We start from the raw sequence: 22105 nt of genomic DNA on the forward strand, positions 1-22105 counted from the left end.
GTTAAGGAGACATCTTCAAATGTCTTAATTTATTATCTTTATCATGTAACTGTTCAAAACACAAAAAAAGTTCAGTCAACAATTTGATAATATGCAATATAAAGCAGTATAAGCAGCACATTTTTTGCTCTTTTGGCTTCATAATTGACTCAAATGATGAATAAAGTATCAAAATTGATTGACAAGATTACATTTCTGTCAAACTATCTGAACAATGAGCTCTGAGATGCTGCTACTTTCTTATTTAGAAGAAGAAGAAGAAGAATTTATCACATTTCTACAGTTTTCAGCTTGTGTTTTATTTCACCTGTTGTTCAGTCCACGTCTCTCCTCCGACACGGACTCAGACAAACTCAAATATGTAATAAATAAAATATAATAAAAAAGGATTTGTGGAGGATTAAAGGCTGCAGACTTCAGAGTGAAGCAGACAGCGTGTCGACTGTTTCAAAGCTTTCTGAATCCATCGGCTCAGAGAAAGATCGATTCACAGCAGAGCTTCAGCTGGAATCAGCTGATCGACTCGTTTCAGAGACAGACGAGGTAGAAAAGTTCTCTCATCTGGCTGAAAGGTGAAGTGGCGTTGTTTATTTATTTATTATTACACAGTCGCCCCATAAAAGTTGGAATAATGTTTCAGACACAAACCTGTTAACTGTGGTTTCATTTTCATCCTGATATGTTTGGAAGAGATTGATTAATGAAGTTTTAAGAAGCTAAACAACTTTATGGGTGACTGTGTATTATTATTGTTATTGTTATTGTTATTGTTATTATTATTATCATTATCATTATAATTATAATCATCATCGTTATTGTTATTATTTTAATTGTTATTATTAATATTATCATTGTTATTGTTGTTGTTATTATATTATTATCATCATCGTTATTGTTATTATTATGATTGTTATTAATATTATCATTATCATCATCGTTATTGTTATTATTATTATTATTATCATTATCATCGTTTTTGTTATTTTTATAATTGTTATTATTATAATAATTATTATTATCATTATTATTATTGTTGTTTTTATTATTATTATTTTACCCATTTATTGTCATGTTTTTTAAGTTTTTTTGTAATTGCTGAGAATGTAGGGGAACTTGGTTAATAAATGTCTTTTGTCATGCTAAAGATATCTATAAAAATCTATTTTAAAAGGTGAATAAAATCCTGAGTGAAAGAGCAAACTAAAGTTATAAATCTCTGGTAAAACGTGGCCGCTTCAGATAAAGTCTCAAACTAATTCCTCCTGTGATTATTTCTGCGGTATCTCTCCTGTGATTATTTCTGCGGTATCTCTCCTGTGATTATTTCTGCGGTATCTCTCCTGTGATTATTTCTACGGTATCTCTCCTGTGATTATTTCTGCGGTATCTCTCCCGTGATTATTTCTACGGTATCTCTCCTGTGATTATTTCTGCGGTATCTCTCCTGTGATTATTTCTGCGGTATCTCTCCCGTGGTAGCGTCTCACCCATGGTGTCGCTGTCGGGGTTGTACTCCAGAGCGTTCTGCCAGATGAGATCAGCGTCAGACACAAACTCTCCCACAGTGACGTATTTCTGCTGGTCGATGTTAGTCAGCAGGCTGGAGAGATCCATCGGTCTACGGATCACCAACAGGTAGTCTGGCACCTGGAGGAGGAGGAGGAGGAGAGGAGAGAAAGAGGAGGAGGAGAGGAGGAGGAGGAGGAGGAGGAGAGGAGGAGAGGAGGAGGAGGAGGAGGAGGAGAGGAGAGGAGGAGGAGGAGGAGGAGGGAAGGAGAGGAGAGAAGGAAAGGAGGGAAGAAAAGGAGGGGAGGACAAAAGGGAAGGAAAGGAAAGGAAAGAAAAAAAGAAAGGAGGGGAAGGGAGGAAAGGAGAGAAGGAAAGGAAAGGGGGGAAGTATGAAAGGGAAGGAAAAGAGAGAAGGAAAGGAGGGGAGGAAAAGAGAGAAAGAAAGGAGGGGAGGACAAAAGGGAAGGGAAGGAGAGAAGGAAAGGAAAGAAAAAAGAAAGGAGGGGAAGGGAGGAAAGGAGAGAAGGAAAGGAAAGGGGGGAAGTATGAAAGGGAAGGAAAAGAGAGAAGGAAAGAAAGGAAAGGAGGGGAGGAAAAGAGAGAAAGAAAGGAGGGGAGGACAAAAGGGAAGGGAAGGAGAGAAGGAAAGGAAAGAAAAAAAGAAAGGAGGGGAAGGGAGGAAAGGAGAGAAGGAAAGGAAAGGAAAGGAGGGGAGGAAAAGAGAGAAAGAAAGGAGGGGAGGACAAAAGGGAAGGGAAGGAGAGAAGGAAAGGAAAGAATGAAAAGGAGGGGAGGAAAAGAAAGAAAGGAGGGGAGGAAAGGAAGGAAGGAAGGAAAGGAGAGAAGGAAAGGAAAGGACGAAAGGGAAGGAAAGGAAAGAAAGGAAAGGAGGGGAGGAAAGGAAGGAAGAGAAGGAAAGGAGGGAGAGGGAGGCAGGAAAGGGGGGAAGGACGAAAGGGAAGGAAAGGAGAGAAGGAAAGGAAAGAAAGGAAAGGAGGGGAGGAAAGGAGAGAAGGAAAGGAGAGAATATAACAGTGTTAAATTTACTGTCAAACAACCGCAAACAACCATATTACGTTATTTTACAGATTCTTTTTTTCCTTTTTTTAAAAATATGATAATATACAGTAAATATATGTATTTAATAAAATACATATCTGTTTAATAATAAGGTTTTTTTTTACATTAATATGAGTGTGAGTGATTGTTTTTTTTTATTATTTCTTTTTACATTAAATTTTAATTTAATTTAGTGTAAAAAAACAGAAAGATGCCTTAATTTTACATTTAGCAATATGATGGTTTTTTTGTATATTTACATAGAATTCACTGTAATTTAACATTCAAGCAATTAAACCATTGAATAATATCGTAAAAAAAAAAAAAGTCCCATGACATTAATTTACAGTTAATATTTGTATATGTGTGTTAGTGTAGAAGAGCTGCTGACCTCCTCGATGTCGACGGGCCGGCTGAAGGCCTTGAAGCGGCGGTCCAGACTGAGGCGCTCCGTGACGTTCCTCAGGAAGAGGCGGAGCTCCCGCAGCACGTCCTCCTCCTGCTCCTCCAGACGGACACGGTCCTGCTCCGACAGCTGCAGGGGCCCAGGAGGAGGCGCCACGGGGAGGACCTCCAGGGCCCCTGAGACAGGACAAATATCTGTTATTACACTTTATTATATCATGGTTTAATTATAACTGGAACAAGCAGCGGTGGAATAATGTAACTAAGGACGGTGACTCACGTACAAGTTGGACATACTTTAGACACTTTATATTTTATTGTATTTTTATATTTTATTGCTTGAAGTATGCCTAGGTTGTTCTTTTTACTTAATTGTGTTGTTATTGTCTCTGTGTGTAATGCTGCTGCTACACTGTAATTTCCCAGCTTGGGATAAATAAAGTATATCTGTCTATCTATCTATCTATCTATCTTTACTAGAGTATTTCCATTTATTGTAACTTTATTAATTTAAGAGGTAAATATTGTCCTCTTTACTCCTTTACTACATTTATCTTTAGACAGACTACAGACAGCTTGAGTTACTTTTTAGGTCGAGATTAAACATAGAAACATGATCAACATTTTCATTAATTAAACCTCATAACAGTAGATTAATTAGTCAAATGAGCGCTATATTTACTACATTTAAACACTGCTTACATAAATGTATCAATACAAACGATCAAATAATATATCTGCAATGTATAAAGCATTCTGCATGATGAATAGAAATGAGAGAAGGAAAGGAGGGAAGGAAAGGAAAGGAAGGAAGAAAAGGAGAGAAGGAAAGGAAAGAAGGGCAGGAAAGGAAAGGAAAGGAGGGAAGGAAAGAAAGGAGGGAAGGAAATGAAAGGAGGAAAGGAAAGGAGGGAAGGAAAGAAAGGAGGGAAGGAAAGGAAAGAAGGGCAGGAAAGGAAAGGAGGGAAGGAAATGAAAGGAGGGAAGGAAAGAAAGGAGGGAAGGAAATTAAAGGAGGAAAGGAAAGGAGGGAAGGGAAGAAAGGAGGGAAGGAAATGAGAGAAGGAAATAGAGGGAAGGAAAGAAAGGAGTTAAGGAAATGAAAGGAGGAAAGGAAAGGAGGGAAGGAAAGAAAGGAGGGAAGGAAGGAAATTAAAGGAGGAAAGGAAAGGAGGGAAGGAAGAAAAGGAGAGAAGGAAAGGAAAGAAGGGCAGGAAAGGAAAGGAGGGAAGGAAAGGAAAGGAGGAAAGGAAAGGAGGGAAGGAAAGAAAGGAGGGAAGGAAATTAAAGGAGGAAAGGAAAGGAGGGAAGGGAAGAAAGGAGGGAAGGAAATGAGAGAAGGAAATAGAGGGAAGGAAAGAAAGGAGTTAAGGAAATGCGAGAAGGAAAGGAGGAAAGGAAAGGAGAGAAGGGTAGGAAAGGAAAAGAAAGGAAAGGAAAGGAAAGGAAAGGAAAGGAAAGGAAAGGATCAAAATTAAAATGAGCTCTATCTTTATTAAATTAAAACGCTGCTTTCATAAATGCATCAATAGAAAAGATCCAATAACATATTTAGATTATATAAAACATTCTAAATAACCGGTACTTTTACTTTTGATACTTTAAGTACAGTGTGATGCTGATACTTGTACTTTTACTTGTCGTGGAGTATTTTCCCAGTACTTTTACTGCACTAACAGGATGTGAATACTTTCTCTAGCAGACGGCGTGACGTACGTGCTCGTCTGTTGGAGGGCGGAGCCTCGGCCGCCTGGTTCAGGATCAGGTCCTGGAAGAACTCGGTTCTCTCCTGGAGGCTCGGAGCGCCGACGGAGAAAACCTCCCCGTACTCCTCCCGGAACAGGAGCTGGATCTGAGGAGAGGAGGAGAAATAACATTCACAGTGTTTTTATACTCACAATATGTTGCTTTATGACTCAAAAACGCTCTAAAAGGGAGGGAAAGGAGGGAAGGAAAGGAGAAAAGGAAACGAGAGAAGGGAAGGAAAGAAGGGAGGAAAGAAGAAAAGGACAGGAGAGAAGGGAAGGAAAGGAAGGAAGAAGGGAGAGAAGGGAAGGAAAGGAAGGAAGAAAGGAGAAAAGGAAAGGAAAGAAGGGAAGGAAAGGAGAGGACAGGAGAGAAGGGAAGAAAGGAGAGAAGGGAAGGAAGGAAAGGAGAGGAGAGAAGAAAAAAGGAGGAAATGAAAGGAGGGAAGGAAAGGAAAGGAAAGGAAAGGAGAGAAGTAAATGAGGGAGGAAAGGAGAGAAGGGAAGGAAGGAAAGGAAAGGAAAGGAAAGGAGAGAAGGGAAGGAAAGGAAAGGAGAGAAAGGAAGGAAAGGAAAGGAGAGAAGAAAAAGGAGGAAATTAAAGAAGGGAAGGAAAGGAAAGGAAAGGAAAGGAAAGGAAAGGAAAGAAGTAAATGAGGGAGGAAAGGAGAGAAGGGAAGGAAAGGAAAGGAAAGGAGAAAAGGGAAGGAAAGGAAAGGAAAGGAGAGAAAGGAAGGAAAGAAGAGTAGAAAAAGGAGGAAATGAAAGGAGGGAAGGAAAGGAAAGGAAAGGAAAAGAGAGAAGAAAAAGGAGGGAAGGAAAGGAAAGGAAAGGAAAGGAAAAGAGAGAAGAAAAAGGAGGAAAGGAAATGAGAGACGGAAAGGAGGGAAGGAAACAAGAGAAGGAAAGGAAAGGAGAGAAAGGAAGGAAAGGAGAGTAGAAAAAGGAGGAAATGAAAGGAGGGAAGGAAAGGAAAGGAAAAGAGAGAAGAAAAAGGAGGAAAGGAAAGGAAAGAAGGGAAGGGAAGGGAAGGAAAGGAGAGAGGAAATGTAGGAGGTGAGTAAAGGAGGTGAGATGTGAATAAGGAGAAGGCTGTATGATCTGTATTATAGTATTATCAGTGACCTCCGGGTCGAGGGTCTGGTGGGGGAGGCTGCAGGTGGCGAGGAGCAGGATGGGGGAGAGGGAGGGGATGCTCCCCAGGAGGCTGGAGAAGGAGGCCCTGAGGGAGGAGCCGGCCGTGTCCCACCACTGCTGGATGTGAGGCAGGTAGAGGATGCTGGGAGACGTCCTCCTCGCCTCGCAGAACACCTGAGAGACCAGTCAACACACACACACACACACACACACACACACACACACCAGATTCACATGTTTAGTCCTCTAAGAGACGTTTATGTTTCGTCTGATCTGAACTCTCCTGTAGTTACCTGTTATCACCACCAGATGGCGCTAAAGGACCGTGTTCTAAACTTCACACTATATATATATATATATATATATATATATATATATATATATATATATATATATATATATATATATATATATATATACACAACACATCTATAGTTCTTCAAATTCCTATATACTTAAACCACTTTGGACCCAAGTGAAATATTACATATTGCCAATATTGATTTTTAATTAGACATTTTCATTGAATTCATTGTGAACTTATTGAGTAAATATGATGCAAATAAGATGCAAAGTTCACTGGATTTTATGGGAATTTGTTTTTTTAAACTTCAACACACACAAAAATAGTTTTAAAAAAATACTTTTAATAGAAAGAAAATTAAAAATAAATTCTAATTTAATGTTATTACAGTATATTTATCCCAATTTTCTTTATTATAATTATTATTTGACCTAACTTAACTCATATTCTTATTTATCTGCACCATTCTGTTGACTACATGTTCCTTAAACCTAATTTAATACGTAAAATAAGTGCAAATTCAACATACATTAATGCAAAATAACAAACTTTAAAACTTAAAAACACTAAAAGAAGAAGCAAAACTGTCAAATTGTCTGTGAACTCTTTACAGAAGAATAACTGTTTTTTCTTATAATAATATAATATTATTTATGTATTCCCAATCAATATTATTATTATTATTTACATTGACTATAGGTCTGCAATGTTTACATATTTGAATGATTTTTCATTTTCCTTTCTGTGTTTTGTCCAAACTACCTCCTTGTTTTTTTTGTATTTTATCACAATAACAAACCTCCTGAAGCCTGAACACTGGAATGATTAAAGTTTTTAGTCCGATCATCAGTGAGGAGTTTGTGGGAGTCACCTGGGCGCAGGCCTCCTCCGGGGAGGTGCTGCTGACTCCAAACAGCACGGCTGAGTCCAGGCTGTGGACGGTGAAGCGCTCCAAGGCGTGCAGGACGGCCGGCGCCAGGTGGGAGGAGTGACCGGCGCCATGGCGACCCGCCAGCAGCAGGCGGGGACGGTGGGACGTCGGCTGTCTCACTGCGCTCCTCGCAAAGTGGAGGAAGCTTCTGCTCTGGGAGGTGGAGGGGGAGGGGGAGGAGATACTGGAGGAGCACTCGTCTCCTCCGTACGACAGGCCGTCGTCAAGGATACCAGACGTCAGATCTGACGCGCAGAAAACACAAGTTACAGAAAACACAACAAGATATAAAAGACGGAATATATCAGCAGCTGTTAAACAAGACCTGAGGAGGGAAGGAAGGGAGGGAGGGAGGGAGGAAGGAAGGGAGGGAGGGAGGCAGGGAGGGAGGGAGGAAAGAAGGGAGGAAGGAGGCAGGGAGGGAGGAAAGGAAGGAAGAAAGAAAGGGAGGGAAGGAAGGAAGGATGAGAGGAAGGAAGGAAGGAAAGAGGCAGGGAGGAAAGGAGGAAAGGAGGGAGAGAGGAAAGGAAGGAAGGAAGAAAGAAAGGGGGGGAAGGATGACAGGAAGGAAGGAAGGAAGAAAGGGGGGGAGGAAGGAGGGAGAGAGGAAAGGAAGGAAGGAAGAAAGAAAGGAATAGGAAGGAAGAAAAAAAAGAAAGAAAGAAAGAAAGAAAGGAAGGAAGGAAGGAAGGAGAGTTGTGACCTGTGTATCTGGTTCTGTCTGCTGGATCGGACCGGAGCCAGGCAAGGAAGGAAGGAAGGAAGGAAGGAGGGAGGGAGGCGGGGAAGGAAGGAAGCAAGGAGGGAGGAAAAGAAGGAAGAAGGGAGGGAGGGAGGAAGGAAAGAAGGAAGGAAGGAGAGAAGGAAGGAAAAGAAGGAGGGAGGGTGGAAGGATTGAAGGAAGGACGAACTGAAGGAAGGAAGGAACCAACAGGGAGGGAAGGATGAAAGGAAGGAAGGAGAGAAGGAAGCAAGGAAGGGAGGGAGGAAGGGAGGAAGAAGGAGGGAAGGATAGGGAGAGAGGGAGGGAGTGAAGGAGGGAAAGAAAGTAAGTAAGCAAGGAGGGAGGTAGGGAGGAAGGAGTGAAGGAAGGGAGGACTCACCCGGCTCCCTCCTCCTCTTCATGCCCTGCTCTGCGTGAGGAAACAGCCTCTGCAGCGTCTCCAGGAGGCGGCGCAGCGTGTTGCCTAGCAACGGCTGCACCACGGCGGAGAGCGGCTTGGCGGGCGAGGCGGCGCAGCGCCGCGAGGCCGGGCTCATCTTCCTCATGGCCGCCACGAAGTCACCGCTGCTGACGGCGATGGAGGAGACGTCCAGCAGCAGCTTCTGGGACGTCCCGTAGATCTGAGGGTAGCGGCGCCGCAGGGCGCACAGCGCCGCCTCCGTGCACACCGCACGGATGTCGGCGCCGCAGTAACCTAGGAGACGGGACGGCCGGTTACCAGCAGGTTTATTGTTCTTTAAATGTTTTTTTAAAAAGCAATGATACTATTTATTTAAGTGTTTATTTCCTGTTTCATTTATTTTATTGTTCTTGTTTGCTTATTTATGTGCAGCACTTTGTTGCGGCTGTTGTTGTTTTTAAAATGCTTTACAAATAAAGATGAGTTGAGTTGAGGTTCACTCAGTCCAAACTAAATATCCTGCAATCCTTCAGGTCAAATGTCAGGTTTTTTAACTGTATATTTATTTATTTTTAATTTATTTTTATTGAAAATAAAACTGACATACTGACAGTTTTTTTCATATATTTAGCATGTTTTTATTATCATTATTATTATTATTAGGTACTCTGGTAGAATTAGAATAAGACAAATAGTGAGACAGGAAATGGAAATTAAAAAGATAAATTAAATAAAAGTTAAAAAGTTAATAAAAGCAAGGCTGTTTATATGGTACATGTTCAAAGCCCAGATTAAAATAAATAAAGAAATAAATGCATTAACAAATAAAATACAATAAACAGTTATTTTAAAAATGATAAAACTTTAGCTTTTCATGTGATTCCATGTATCAAATATCACTCAGATGTTTTTCTGTTCTGTCAACGATTTAGAAAATGTGATATTAGATTTATAATCTGCCATCTTTTCATAAATAACATCCTTCTTTTAAACTTGCACCTAGAAAATATGCTTTTACTCTTTGTTATGTATATTTGTTCCACTAAGAGTCAACAGTCTTAGAATAAATCTCTTTATTTGATGTGAAGATGTGAAGTTTTTTCTTACCGACACATTTCTCCGACAGCTCTTCCAGGAAATCTTCAGACGGACGAGGTTTCCACTGCCGGGTGTGGATTTTAAGGATTTCTTTACGAGACTGGAACATAAAAAAAAAAAAAAAAGACAGTCAAACAAGCCAAAACAGGAGAAATAACAGAATTAGAATATTTTCAAATATTTAACAAACATAAACAATATCATGTTTTTCCGAGCTTATCATAATATAACTAGACCAGCGATGGGCAACTTAAATGCTGCAGGGGGCCACAGTGTTTCATGTTCACTACCACAGGGCCACATATAGGAGCGTCACTAACCAGATATGATGAAACTGACATTTTAAATATGTTTACAGTGCAGTAACATAACATTTTTCATGCTCAAATGCATGTAGAACAGTATAAATAGGAATACAAAAGGTTTGAAGCTAATAAAAAATAACCACTTACTGTGATTTCTTTTATTCAGTGCAAGAACAGCAGACCAACAATAATTGCAAGAAGTAATTTTGTGCATTTTTACACTGCACTTTTAAGATTTCATGCTCAAATGCATGTAGTTGTACTGAGGACCACTTTAAGTGAGGGTGAGGGCCGTATGTGGCCCCTGGGCCTCCAGTTGCCCATCCCTGATGTATAGATATACAATTTATACCATCATAAGTTTAAAGCCCAAATTCAGCTAAAAAGGATTCATGTGATCATTATGAAGCTTAACTTCTAGTGTCAAATTAAAACATTTTGTAAACAAACTGAAATAATGATAATAATAATAATAATAATAATAATATAATAATAATAATAATAATAATATAATATAATAATACTAATAATAATAATAATAATGATAATAATATAATAATAATAATAATAACAATAATAATAATAATAATAATATAATAATAATAATAATAATAATAATAATGGTAATAATATAATAATAATAATAATAATAATAATACAAATAATAATAATAATAAGGGTTATTTAATATATGATGTGGTGTGTGTCACCTCTCTGTCCGGCAGCCCGAACAGGAACTCTCTGTCGAAGCGTCCGGGGCGGCGCAGCGCCGGGTCGATGGCGTCGAGGCGGTTGGTCGCTCCGATCACCACGACCTCACCACGACTGTCCAGACCGTCCATCAGGGCGAGGAGCGTCGACACGATGGAGCTGAAGGACGCAGAGAGAAAAGAAGAGCAGAGTAACTCTGTGAGTCGGTCTGAAGGGATCCAGAGGAACAGAGGAGAGTTGTTCTTCTTGTGACCTGTGGATCTGGTCCTGTCTGCTGGACCGGACCGGGGCCAGGCCGTCGATCTCGTCAAAGAAGATGATGGACGGACGCATCTTAAACGCCTGAAGGACCAAAACACAACAACTCAAACACAGGTTACAAAAACAACTAACTCAACTGGATTTAATGTGTTACAGAACAGGGTGCAGTAAACTCTTTCTCTGCACATTTTCAGGATTTGCATGAGAAAAACTTGATGGAAACACCAACATTCGATGTGCATAAAAGTTTTTACGCTTGCTTAAGGTGTTTTTTTGTCTTTTTGGAAAAATAGTTAAAGCTCTAAACAGGAGACGGAAAATCTTTTTCTTTAATGGAAAACAGGAGGGAGGGAGGACGGAAGGATGGAGGAAGGGAGGATGGAGGAAGGGAGGGAGGGAGGGAGGAAAGAAGGAAGGAAGGAGAATAGAGGGAGGGTGGAAGGAATGGAGGAGGGAAAGAAGGAAGGAGAGAGGAAGGAAGGAAGGAGGGAGGAAGGAAGGAAGGCAGGAAGGATGGAGGAAAGGAGGGAGGGAAGAAGGAGAGGAGAGAAGGAGGGAGGAAGGAGGAAGGAAGGAAGGAAGGCAGGAAGGAGGGAGGGAGAGAGAAAGGAAGGAAGAAGGGAGAAGGAAGGAAGGAAGGAAGGATGGAGGAAGGGAGGGAGGGAAGAAGGAGAGGAGAGAAGGAGGGAGGAAGGAGGAAGGAAGGAAGGAAGGAAGGCAGGAAGGAGGGAGGGAGGGAGGGAGAAAGGAAGGAAGAAGGGAGAAGGAAGGAAGGAAGGAAACGTCCATAATTCACATTTTCTTTAATGCCACATTTCAAAATATCCCTTCAAATTCACTCCGACTTTAACGTAACCATGGCTACTGTGACAGTTCGGATATTTAAAGGAACTAATAAAGACGTGATATGAAAAGACCGGTCTGTGGGCGTCCAGCAGGGGGCAGCACGGGGACCCAGGTGTGTTTACCTGCTCAAACAGCAGCCTCAGCTGGCGCTCCGACTCTCCCACCCACTTGCTGAGGCAGTCGGCTCCTTTCCTCATGAAGAAGGAAACCTTCCTGCTGCCCAGGCTGCACTCGTTGGCCAGCGCCCGGGCCACCAGCGTCTTCCCCGTCCCCGGAGGCCCGTAGAACAGGCAACCTCTGCAGAGAGAGAAACAGGCTGGAAAACATGCTGCTTCACCTCAGAAGATAACCGCTTTATATATCTGAACAGTGTGTGTGTGTGTGTGTGTGTGTGTGTGTGTGTGTGTGTGACCTGGGAGGCTGGATCTTGAAGTTGTCAAAGACTTCTGGGTAGAGAAGCGGGAAGACGACCATCTCCTTCAGCGCTGAGATGTGACCAGATAAACCTCCAATACTGTCAAACCCAACCTGAGGAGGGAAGGAGGGAAGGAGGGAGGAAGAAGGGAGGAGGGAAGGAAGGAAGAAAGGAAGGAAAGGAGGGAAGGAAGGAAGGAGAGAAGGAAGGAAAGAAGGAGGAAGGGAGGGAGGAAGGAAGGAGGGAAGGGAGGAAAGGAGAGAGAAGGGAAGGAAGGAAGGAAGGAAAGAAGGAAGGAGGGAAGGGAGGAAAGGAGGGAGGAAGGGAGGAAGGAAGGAGGGAGGAATGAATGAAGGAAGGACAGAAGGAGCCGTCATGAAGAGATTTCTCTAAGATCATCACCATGTAACATGTAGAGAGATAAACTAACTAACAGTTAGTGCTTTCACACCTATCTCGTTTGGTCTGAACTTTAGGACTTTTCAGTTTGATCCCAACCTAAATTCCAGGTGTGAGGTGCAGCGGACCACGCTCCGCACCAAAGGACCAAAGTTTGCTCATTAAGCCGATGCTGCTGGTAGCAAAAGACCAGCAACAGTATTTGTTGCGGCGATCTGCCTGGAGGTGCAGCTGCGTGTGTGTGACAGCGGCCGTGCTGCTGCATGCGCGCGACGGCGTGTGTGTTGCCCCGCGGCGCCTCGGCAGGTGAGCACAATCACTAATCAGCGGCAAGGTAACACAAGACCAAGGACAAACATTTAATTGTGTGCACAACGGAGCTGAGGACAGCAGCAGAAACCTTCACTGCCACAAGACTGAAATAACGCATGGGAAAAGGACTCAAACGGAGTAAAAGGTGTCTCGCTGGATTCATTTAGTGTAAACACGTTGAGGAAGTAACACTGAGGTCAGATGGCGGCCGGCCTAACAACGCAGTGTAACCAAAACAAAATGAACCAGGAAGTCCACAGGGAGATGACGTGTCCAGTAGAATTGTCTTATAAAGTCCTGCATTCCTTTTGCAGTGTGAAACCAAAACCAACCGGACCAAATGTAGACAATGGAACAGAACACAGACCTTGGTCCGGACTTTCAGGTGTGAAAACGCCCTTAGTCTCTAAAGTTGACCTATTGGATCAGAGCGTTTGTGAACTCACCGTCTGGTCGATGGTCATGGGGTCGATGTCTGCCAGACCTGCTCCGGCGTTCATCTTGTCTCTACGGGTCTCCAGGAGGTTCTCAGGACGCACGCCGAGGGGACGCCAGCTGACGGGAACAACAACAACAACACAAACACATCAGTCCAGTCAGAAGTATTGTGCTTTAAGGAACAGTTATTACAAGACGATCTGATGTTACCCTGTCCAAAATCAAATTCATAAAGAGGACAGTTATTTATCGTGTTTCAAGTACCATTAGAGAATCCACTATTTAAATATGTGAGTAGGGGGGCGCCCCGGTAGCACACCTAGTAGAGCGCGTACCATAGAGGCTTTGACCTCGCAAGCGGGCGGCCCGGGTTCGAGTCCGACTCTGAGCCCTTTCCCACATGTCTTCCCCTCTGTCTCCCCCTTTCACTCTCTCTCACACTATCAAATAAAGCTGAAAAATGGCCAAAAAATATCTTTAAAAAAAAAATATATATATATATATATGTGAGTAGGGAATGGACTGTATGAATGTAACAACTTATTTGAATAGTTTATGATGATGTTTTAATGATGTCTACAACGTTTCATTGTTTTTACATTATCATTAAGTGATTTTTATTTATTTTTTGGACCCCAGGAAGACTAGCTCGTCCCACTTTGGAGACAGCACATTTTTACTGACCTTCCAGTGACTTTTTCAGCATTTTGCGCTTCGTCGTCAGAGTCGTTGTCTTCATTGTCTTCAGACTGGATGGACAGCGTGCTCTTAGTGGGTCTGCAGGACGAGACGAAAAGAAATGACGGACGTACAGGACTCAAATCAAAACACATTTTATCACAAATAATAATACATCAAAAACTCCCACGCGTGCATCCCGACCATTAAGTTCAGCTCAACAACAAGCTGCAGTTATCAATCTACAAACAAATGTTCTTGGATTTGCAAATTTCATGCAATAAAACATTTTTTGGTTGCATAATAAAGATGCAAAAGTAACCTAACATTGGTTTTGGTGGAGTTAAAATAAACAAAATAAACAGTTTTTGAAATATTTTTTGGTCAATATTTACTTGTGAGAGAGATGAAGGTTGTAACTCTGCTTTTATTAAATTTAAAGAAACTTAAACTAAACCAGATAAAACTTGATCAACCTGAAACTTCATTTAGGTAGGAGGTAAACAATAAAAAGTGTTTTAAAGTGATTTAAAAGCATAAAAATCATACATAAAACAGCCAGATATGCCTGAGACACATCATCCTTGTCAGTGTATAGTTGCTCCAGGTATAGAAGTGTTTCTTTGTTGACAGAAGAGAAATAAAAGAATAAAAGCCGTCAGTCTGACCTGAAAGCAGCTCTGCGGGTGGTGTTGGCTCCGGAGGCGCTGATCCTGAACGTTCCCCTCGGGAAATCTGGACAACAACACAGAAAAAAAACATCACAACTATAAACCTAAACCTGCCAACACCTTTATAAGGATTTAAATATGAATAATATACATGTATTATAAATATACACAGACATTTGAGCATTTAGGAAAATAGGAATATGAATATGAGGGAAGGAGGGAGGAAGGAAGGAAGGAAGGAAGAAGGGAGGGAGGAAGGAAAGAAGGAAGGGAGGAGGGTGGAAGAAACAAAGGAAGGAAGGAAGGAAGAAGGGAGGGGACTGTTGTGTTTCTTCCTCTGTGTTAAATCAGCATCAGACTGTAACTTCCTGTCTGGTGTTCTAGATGTGTCTGTGTCTGGTGCTCTAGATGTTTCTGTGTCTGGTGTTCTAGATGTTTCTGTGTCTGGTGTTCTAGATGTTTCTGGTGTTCTAGATGTTCCTGTGTCTGGTGTTCTAGATGTGTCTGTGTCTGGTGTTCTAGATGTTTCTGTGTCTGGTGTTCTAGATGTTTCTGTGTCTGGTGTTCTAGATGTTTCTGTGTCTGGTGTTCTAGATGTTTCTGTGTCTGGTGTTCTAGATGTTTCTGTGTCTGGTGTTCTAGGTGTTCCTGTGTCTGGTGTTCTAGATGTTCCTGTGTCTGGTGTTCTAGATGTTTCTGTGTCTGGTGTTCTAGGTGTTCCTGTGTCTGGTGTTCTAGATGTTCCTGTGTCTGGTGTTCCAGGTGTTCCTGTGTCTGGTGTTCTAGATGTTCCTGTGTCTGGTGTTCTAGATGTTTCTGTGTCTGGTGTTCTAGGTGTTCCTGTGTCTGGTGTTCTAGATGTTTCTGTGTCTGGTGTTCTAGGTGTTCCTGCTCTGAGGTTGACTGACCGCTGCCTGGTCCCTGGTAGAGCGACGAGGCTCGGCTCACTTTGGCGTCTACGTTGGGCTCGTCGCTGACGTTGCTGTCGGCGTCTGTAGCCACTTCCTGTCTGCTGTCCTCGCCATCCACTCCGCCTGGAAACAGTTCAGATAAGAAAAGACAAAATGAAGGTGATGTCAGAGGGCAGCGTGACTAAAAAGGAGTGAGTTAGTCCTGAATGTGCGACTCACCGTGGAGGTCCTCTCCGTCGCTGAGATCTCTCTGTGGAGGAACCGGAGTTCTCCTCCTCTGAGCTTTAGAGTAGATCTTCTACAGATTCATCAAACACACAAACACTGTCAGGGAGGTTGAAGTCACATCACATGACATCACGCTGTAAAAACCTTCAGCAGCGTGTTTCCTGCCGTCTAAAGTTCTGGCTTCATCTCCATGAGGCAGTTTGTGTTTGATGATGATAAGTAAAACCAGAGATAAGATCAAAATAACCATCCATCCATCCATCCATCCATCTATATATCCATCCACCCATCCATCTATATATCCATCCATCCACCCATCCATCCACCCACTCATCCATTTATCCATCCATCCATCCATCCATCCATCCATCCACCCACCCATTCATCCATCCATCCATCCATCCATCCATCCATCCATCCATCCATCCATCCATCCACCCACCCACCAATCCATCCATCCACCCACCCATTCATCCATCCACCCACCCATCCACCCACCCACCCATCCATCCATCTATATATCCATCCACCCACCCATCCACCCATCCACCCACGCATCCACCCATCCATCTATATATCCATCCACCCATCCATCTATATATCCATCCATCCATCCATCCACCCACCCATCCATCCATCCACCCATCCATCCATCCATCCATCCATATATCCATCCATCCATCCATCCATATATCCATCCATCCATCCATCCATCTATATATCCATCCATCCATCCATCCATCTATATATCCATCCACCCATCCATCCATCCATCCACCCACCCATCCATCCATCCACCCATCCATCCATCTATATATCCATCCATCCATCCACCCATCCATCCATCCATCCACCCATCCATCCATCCATTCATCTATATATCCATCCATCCATCCATCCATCCATCTATATATCCATCCATCCATCCACCCATCCATCCATCTATATATCCATCCATCCATCCACCCATCCATCCATCCATTCATCTATATATCCATCCATCCATCCATCCATCCACCCACCCACCCATCCATCCATCCATTAACTGTTTAACTGCATTTTGTGTCCACAAAATTAAAGTCAATCAAGAACAGTTTTGTTTAGAATGACCAACAAAGTATGAATCAAACAGAAAAAAAAGATTAACTTTGCAGCGATATTTCAACAACTTCCTGACACAATATCCTGACCACAATTTCTACATTTTTTTCTTGTGATTTTGATATTTTTCTGGTAATTTCTAACTCTTTCTTGTGATTTTGACTTATTTTCTGGTAATTCTACTTTTTTTCTGGTAATTTAGACTTTTTTTCCCCCTATTACTATGACAAAAAACCTAAAAAAAAACACAATAACAACAACAACAAGGCTCTCCTCTGCCGTCCAATATGTTGTGAGCTGATAGAGATTAGTGTGAGTGTGGCCGGGGAGCAGAGGGAGGAGGGCAGGGTGCAGCTGGTGCCCCGCCCTCACTGAACCCTGATAAGAGAGGCAGCACCCACACACCCACACACACACACACACACACACACACACCACAGAGACGTAAACACAAAGTCTGGGCAGACGGTCAAAACAGCAGCAGCTGAAATAAAACAGTTCATAGAAAACTGCCTCCCAGAGACCGATACTGGGCCCACTATAGTTTACTCTCCTTTCAGACCCTTCGGGCTGAAAATGTCCACTTCCAAAAAAAACGCTATAAAAACTTTACAGATTAACATTTTTCTACTTTTTTCTGCATAAACCTCTTAAACAACTTCCACTGTGCTCAAAACTACCAAATGTTTAAACATTTTTGGCATTTCAACCCTTTAATTATTATAATTCACCGGCATTAGCGTCCTTAAGCCGACTCTGGTAAACCCGAGGCTAACATACACGGTTAAAACAATACACAGTCTGAAAGATAAGAAGTTAGACTCTAGTTTCACACCATTTAATTAATTGGAAGCATAAAATAATCATTTATATTAGTAGTTAATGTGACTTTTGATAGATAAATATGATTATTTGTACCAGACATTAAAACAAATAAGAAACTGAAGAAGAAAAGGTGGTCTGATTATTTTTTCCGTGACTGTAGCTCTGAATTGGAGGTTGAGAAACCGTCACTTTTTATTTTACTGCGTTCACAAGGTTTTAACACTTGATTTCATATGAATGAACTGTGAGAATGTTTGTAGATGTTTGATGACTCACTCCTTCTCTGTTGTTACTGAGCCTCCTCTTCTTCTTCATGCTGTCCATCCTCTTCAGGACCGAGCTGGCCGCGCTGCACACAGAAACACAGAATTAAAGTCAGGATAAATCTCCTGTATTATCATTTTTTAACCCTAATTTGGGGGAGACAAACTAAAGGATCACAGCTTGTGACTGTGTTGTTCTGCAGAAGTCAACAAACCATAAATCAGCTCAACAAACAAGGTTCACCTGTCAGCGTTTTCCCACAAAACATCACAAGAAAACGTTCACTGAAGTCTCCTGTCAGCTGCTTATCACGTCAACTTCATGGTGGTTCAATAAAAATTACTCTTAAACCTCCACAGTATTTATCTAGCTCAGAAAAGATTTGTTTGAACTGCCACATTTTCAAAAGCACTAGATCCTTCTGCTCCCCTTTTCCAAAAACTCAAGATAACCCTAACCCTACAAATCAATATATACCAAATACGCATTTTTATCTTTAAGTATATGTATAGTCTAAATTCCGTTCCTAAAGCTTTCAGTGATGTCAACTCACAATTACATCAGTAAAATACTAGACAATTCCTCACTATCATACTAGCCTCGGTCAGTTCTCCTTAAAATACAGTTTTTAAATATGTTTACAGTGCAGTAACTTAACATATTTCATGCTCAAATGCATGTTTAACAGTATAAGTAGGAATACAAAAGGTTTGAAGCAAATAAAAAATAACCACTTATTGTGATTTCTTTTGTTTTTCAGTGCAAGAACAGCAGACCAACATTAATTGCAAGAAGTAATTTTGTGCATTTTTACACTGTGCTTTTAAGATTTCATGCTCAAATGCATGTAGTTGTACTGAGGGCCACTTCAAGTGAGGGTGAGGGCCGTATGTGGCCCCCGGGCCTCATGTTGCCAATCCCTGGTCTAGGATGGAAATCCTTACACTACTACGTCTAGAAGTAGCATTGTCAATATCATGAAATGCATTTTTTTTACTAAAATATACCGGTATAGTCGTGAGCGACTACCTGCACTGAAACAGCTGCTCTGTGTTTGGACTGATCGTCACTCTGCAGCTAAGACAGTGTTTGTGTTTTATGTCTCACTTGGTGCTGATGCCGTCAAACATGTTGGAGGCCTGATATCTGCTGGTCAGTCTGGACGGCCTGGTGCTCCTCCTCAGACCGCTCCTCCTCAGACCTCCTCACACACACACACACACACACACACACACAGGTGTCAGTCTGACTCATGAACATGATATGTTGCAGGAAGGAAGGAAGGAAGGGAGGGAGGGAGGGAGGAAGGAAGGAGGGAGGGAGGGAGGAAGGAAGGAGGGAGGGAGGGAGGAAGGAATGAAGGAAGGAAGGAAGGAGGGAGGGAGGAAGAAGAAAGGAAGGAAGGAAGGAAGGAGAGAGGGAAGAAAGGAAGGAAGGAAGGGAGGAAGGAGGGAAGGAAGGAAAGAGGGAGGGAGGGAGGAAGGGAGGAAGAAAGGAAGGAAGGAATGGAGGAAGGGGGGAAGGAAGGAGGGAGGGAGGAAAGAGGGAGGGAGGAAGAAATAAAGGAAGGAGGGACGAAGGGAGGAACGAAGAAAGGAAGGAAGGAAGGAGGGAGGGAGGAAGGAAGGAAGAAAGGAAGGAAGGAGGGAGGAAGGAATGAAGGAGGGAGGGGGGGTGAGGAAGGGAGGGAGGAAGGGGAAGGAAGAAAGGAAGGAAGGAAGAGAGGAAGGAGGGGGGGAATGAAGGAAGGGAGGAAGCGTCAATTTCTGTGTTTTGTGTGCAAAAAGATATCTAAAACTTTCAAATAATAATAAAATCGTGAAATAAAAAGTACAATAATTCCCTCTGAGATGTAGCAGAGCGAGTAAATCTCAGAGGTTAAATAAAGTAGCAGAGCCTTAAATTATTGAATCTACACATCTCCTGTGATACAAGATTTTTTATGACTTTTTGTGTTTTATGAGTTTATGAAAGTGTCTTTGATGATGCTGCTGTTCTTACCTGCAGTATTCTGAAGCCGCTCAGATTTCCTGTGAACACAAAACGAGGCTCAGAGTGAGAAAACATGCATGTGACTAATGTTACATTATGTGAAGGGTGGAGTAAACACATATTTATCAGGATTATTTATTAGGATTTTCTAACTAATAACTCGTTTGTCCGACCTGATGACGGCTGTCGCTGGTTCCTCATCTTCCTCCTCGGGCATTTCTGAATCAACGTGATTCTGCTCTTCATCGTCTTCGGCAGAAAATCCCTGAAAAGTATGTCAAAATAAAGCAGTAATAAAATAAATTAAAATAAACACTTCAGAAGTTCATATAACTGAATGTGGAATACTCACACAGTCATTATTATTTATTATTATTGTATTTAAGCTTGTTGTGAAGCCCTTAACATTGTTAAATATACAAATATATGTATATAAATATTATATATTTTTAAAAAGTAAATTTAATTATTTTATTATTAATAATAATAATAATAATAATAATAATGATAGAGAATGAATACACAGTGGTTCTTGCAATGTTGTTGTAAAGCCCTTAAAATTGTTAAATATACTAAAAATATATATTCAAAAGGTTTATTATAACCATTATTTATTTATATTAATAATAATAAGTTAATAATAATAATAAGCTCTAAAAATAGATAGTTGTTGTTGTTTTTCTTTAACATTTTGTTTATATCATGTATTTGATCTTGTTGTAAAGCCATTACCAGTATATACATAAAAGGTAATTATCATCATTAATTATTTTTAAAATAATAATAATAGTTCTGAATACACAGCAGCTCTGATGTTTTTCTCCCCTTTTGTATATTAATTTTTATGATAGCATTTTATCTTGTTGTGAAGCCATTACCATTGTAAAAGATACTTATATGCATATATATATATATATATATATATATATATATATATATATATATATATATATATATAAAATATTATGTTATTTTATTTATACATATTTTTAAAAAGTACATTATCACCATTAATTATTTTAATAATAACTATAATAATAATAATAATGTCGTTGTAAAGCCCTTACTACAATAATAATAATAATATAGTTTATATATATATATATATATATATATATATATATATATATATATATATATATATGTATATATATGTATATATATATATATATATATATACAAAGAGAGAAGTTAATTATCATATAATAAGAGTTCTGAATTCACAGGGGCTCTGATGTTTTTCTCCTTTTACATTTAATTTTTATTATTGCATTTTTATCTTGTTGTGAAGCCATTACCATTATTAAAGATACTCATATATACATAAGTATATATAAGTTAATTATCATCATTAATTATTTTTTAAATAATAACACACACAGTGGTTCTGGTGCTGTTCTCCGTTTAATTAACTAACACCAACATACATCTGGACTACTGATGTTTACATAATAAAACATTGGTGTTTTTCTTCTTTTCTCTTTTTAATTAGTACTAACACTAAAACATTTCTGGTTCAATTATTTAGCCAGAATAATGACTTTAACTGTGACAAACGTGCTCAAAGTTAAATGATGCTGTGAGGCGTCAGAACAAAACAAACAACAGACTCACATCCGGGAGTCGGGACTCCTCCGGCCGGGTCACGGAGCTCCTCCTCCGGGTGCCCGGTGGCTCCGGCGGCCGGGATCGGGCGCTCCTGGCCGGGCTGTGAGGCCGCGGCGGCCCGCTGCAAGGATCCGCGTCCCCTCGGCCTCTGGCGCGGAGCGTCACCATGGTAACGCCGCACACACTCAAGACACTCAAGCTAACCGTTAGCTCGTTTACCGGTAAATTAACGTCGGAAAGTGAGAGTAAAAAACAACCGGAACACGGAAATAAACGCGTCCAAGTGTCTGCCGGGTTGTTTGGCTCGGTTCACCGGGCGGCTGCTCCGTGTGCTGAGGCGGAGCTGAGACACAAACACACCCCGGACACACGCACCGTCAGACGGACACACACACACACACACAGCGGAGGATTCAAACAGACGGGTTCTGCCGCCGCCTAGTGACGTCATGCCGTAGTGTGCGTGCGTAAACAAAATACTTACGTATCAAAATAATATAAAAAATAATAATTAATAAAATAGAATAGACAAATAAAACATAAAATAGTTTTAAAATGACCTGTAAATTATATATATATATATATATATATATATATATGTATAAATATATATATATATAAATATATATATATAACAATGGAACAATGACTTCAAATAAAGAGGAATAAATAATTTCCCTAGAAATCTTTCTTGTCTATGTATATATATGGAACAATGACTTGCAAATAAACCATATAATAAAATAAAATAGTTTTAGAATCACATTTTTTTTATTGAAACACATAAAAACAGTTAACATGGTACACTTTAAATAAAAACATATCAAA

The 22105-nt window shown here is 40.9% G+C and overlaps 1 protein-coding gene across 3 annotated transcripts in view; it reads right to left on the bottom strand.

Annotated features, from left to right (window-relative positions):
- The window catches only part of LOC131985056 (ATPase family AAA domain-containing protein 2-like), a 28124-nt gene extending 6424 nt beyond the window's left edge, over positions 1-21700 (bottom strand). For all 3 annotated transcript variants that reach the window (XM_059350086.1, XM_059350085.1, XM_059350084.1), the window contains exons 1-21: positions 21284-21700; positions 19843-19934; positions 19679-19707; positions 18785-18878; positions 17690-17762; positions 15479-15557; positions 15257-15382; positions 14346-14412; positions 13684-13776; positions 13008-13116; positions 11848-11963; positions 11558-11732; positions 10582-10670; positions 10328-10487; positions 9322-9412; positions 8194-8508; positions 7031-7335; positions 5844-6029; positions 4690-4825; positions 2960-3150; positions 1488-1647 (exon numbers count right to left, since the gene is read on the bottom strand). In XM_059350086.1, coding sequence (XP_059206069.1) covers positions 1488-1647; positions 2960-3150; positions 4690-4825; positions 5844-6029; positions 7031-7335; positions 8194-8508; positions 9322-9412; positions 10328-10487; positions 10582-10670; positions 11558-11732; positions 11848-11963; positions 13008-13116; positions 13684-13776; positions 14346-14412; positions 15257-15382; positions 15479-15557; positions 17690-17762; positions 18785-18878; positions 19679-19707; positions 19843-19934; positions 21284-21445 — 2848 coding nt within the window. In that variant the 5' untranslated portion in view covers positions 21446-21700. The remainder of the gene's footprint in view (positions 1-1487; positions 1648-2959; positions 3151-4689; positions 4826-5843; positions 6030-7030; positions 7336-8193; positions 8509-9321; positions 9413-10327; positions 10488-10581; positions 10671-11557; positions 11733-11847; positions 11964-13007; positions 13117-13683; positions 13777-14345; positions 14413-15256; positions 15383-15478; positions 15558-17689; positions 17763-18784; positions 18879-19678; positions 19708-19842; positions 19935-21283) is intronic.
- Between the last annotated feature and the right edge of the window lie 405 nt (positions 21701-22105).

This window comes from Centropristis striata, chromosome 14, assembly GCF_030273125.1.
Source record: "Centropristis striata isolate RG_2023a ecotype Rhode Island chromosome 14, C.striata_1.0, whole genome shotgun sequence".
In the NCBI taxonomy this organism is placed as follows: Eukaryota; Metazoa; Chordata; class Actinopteri; order Perciformes; family Serranidae; genus Centropristis; species Centropristis striata.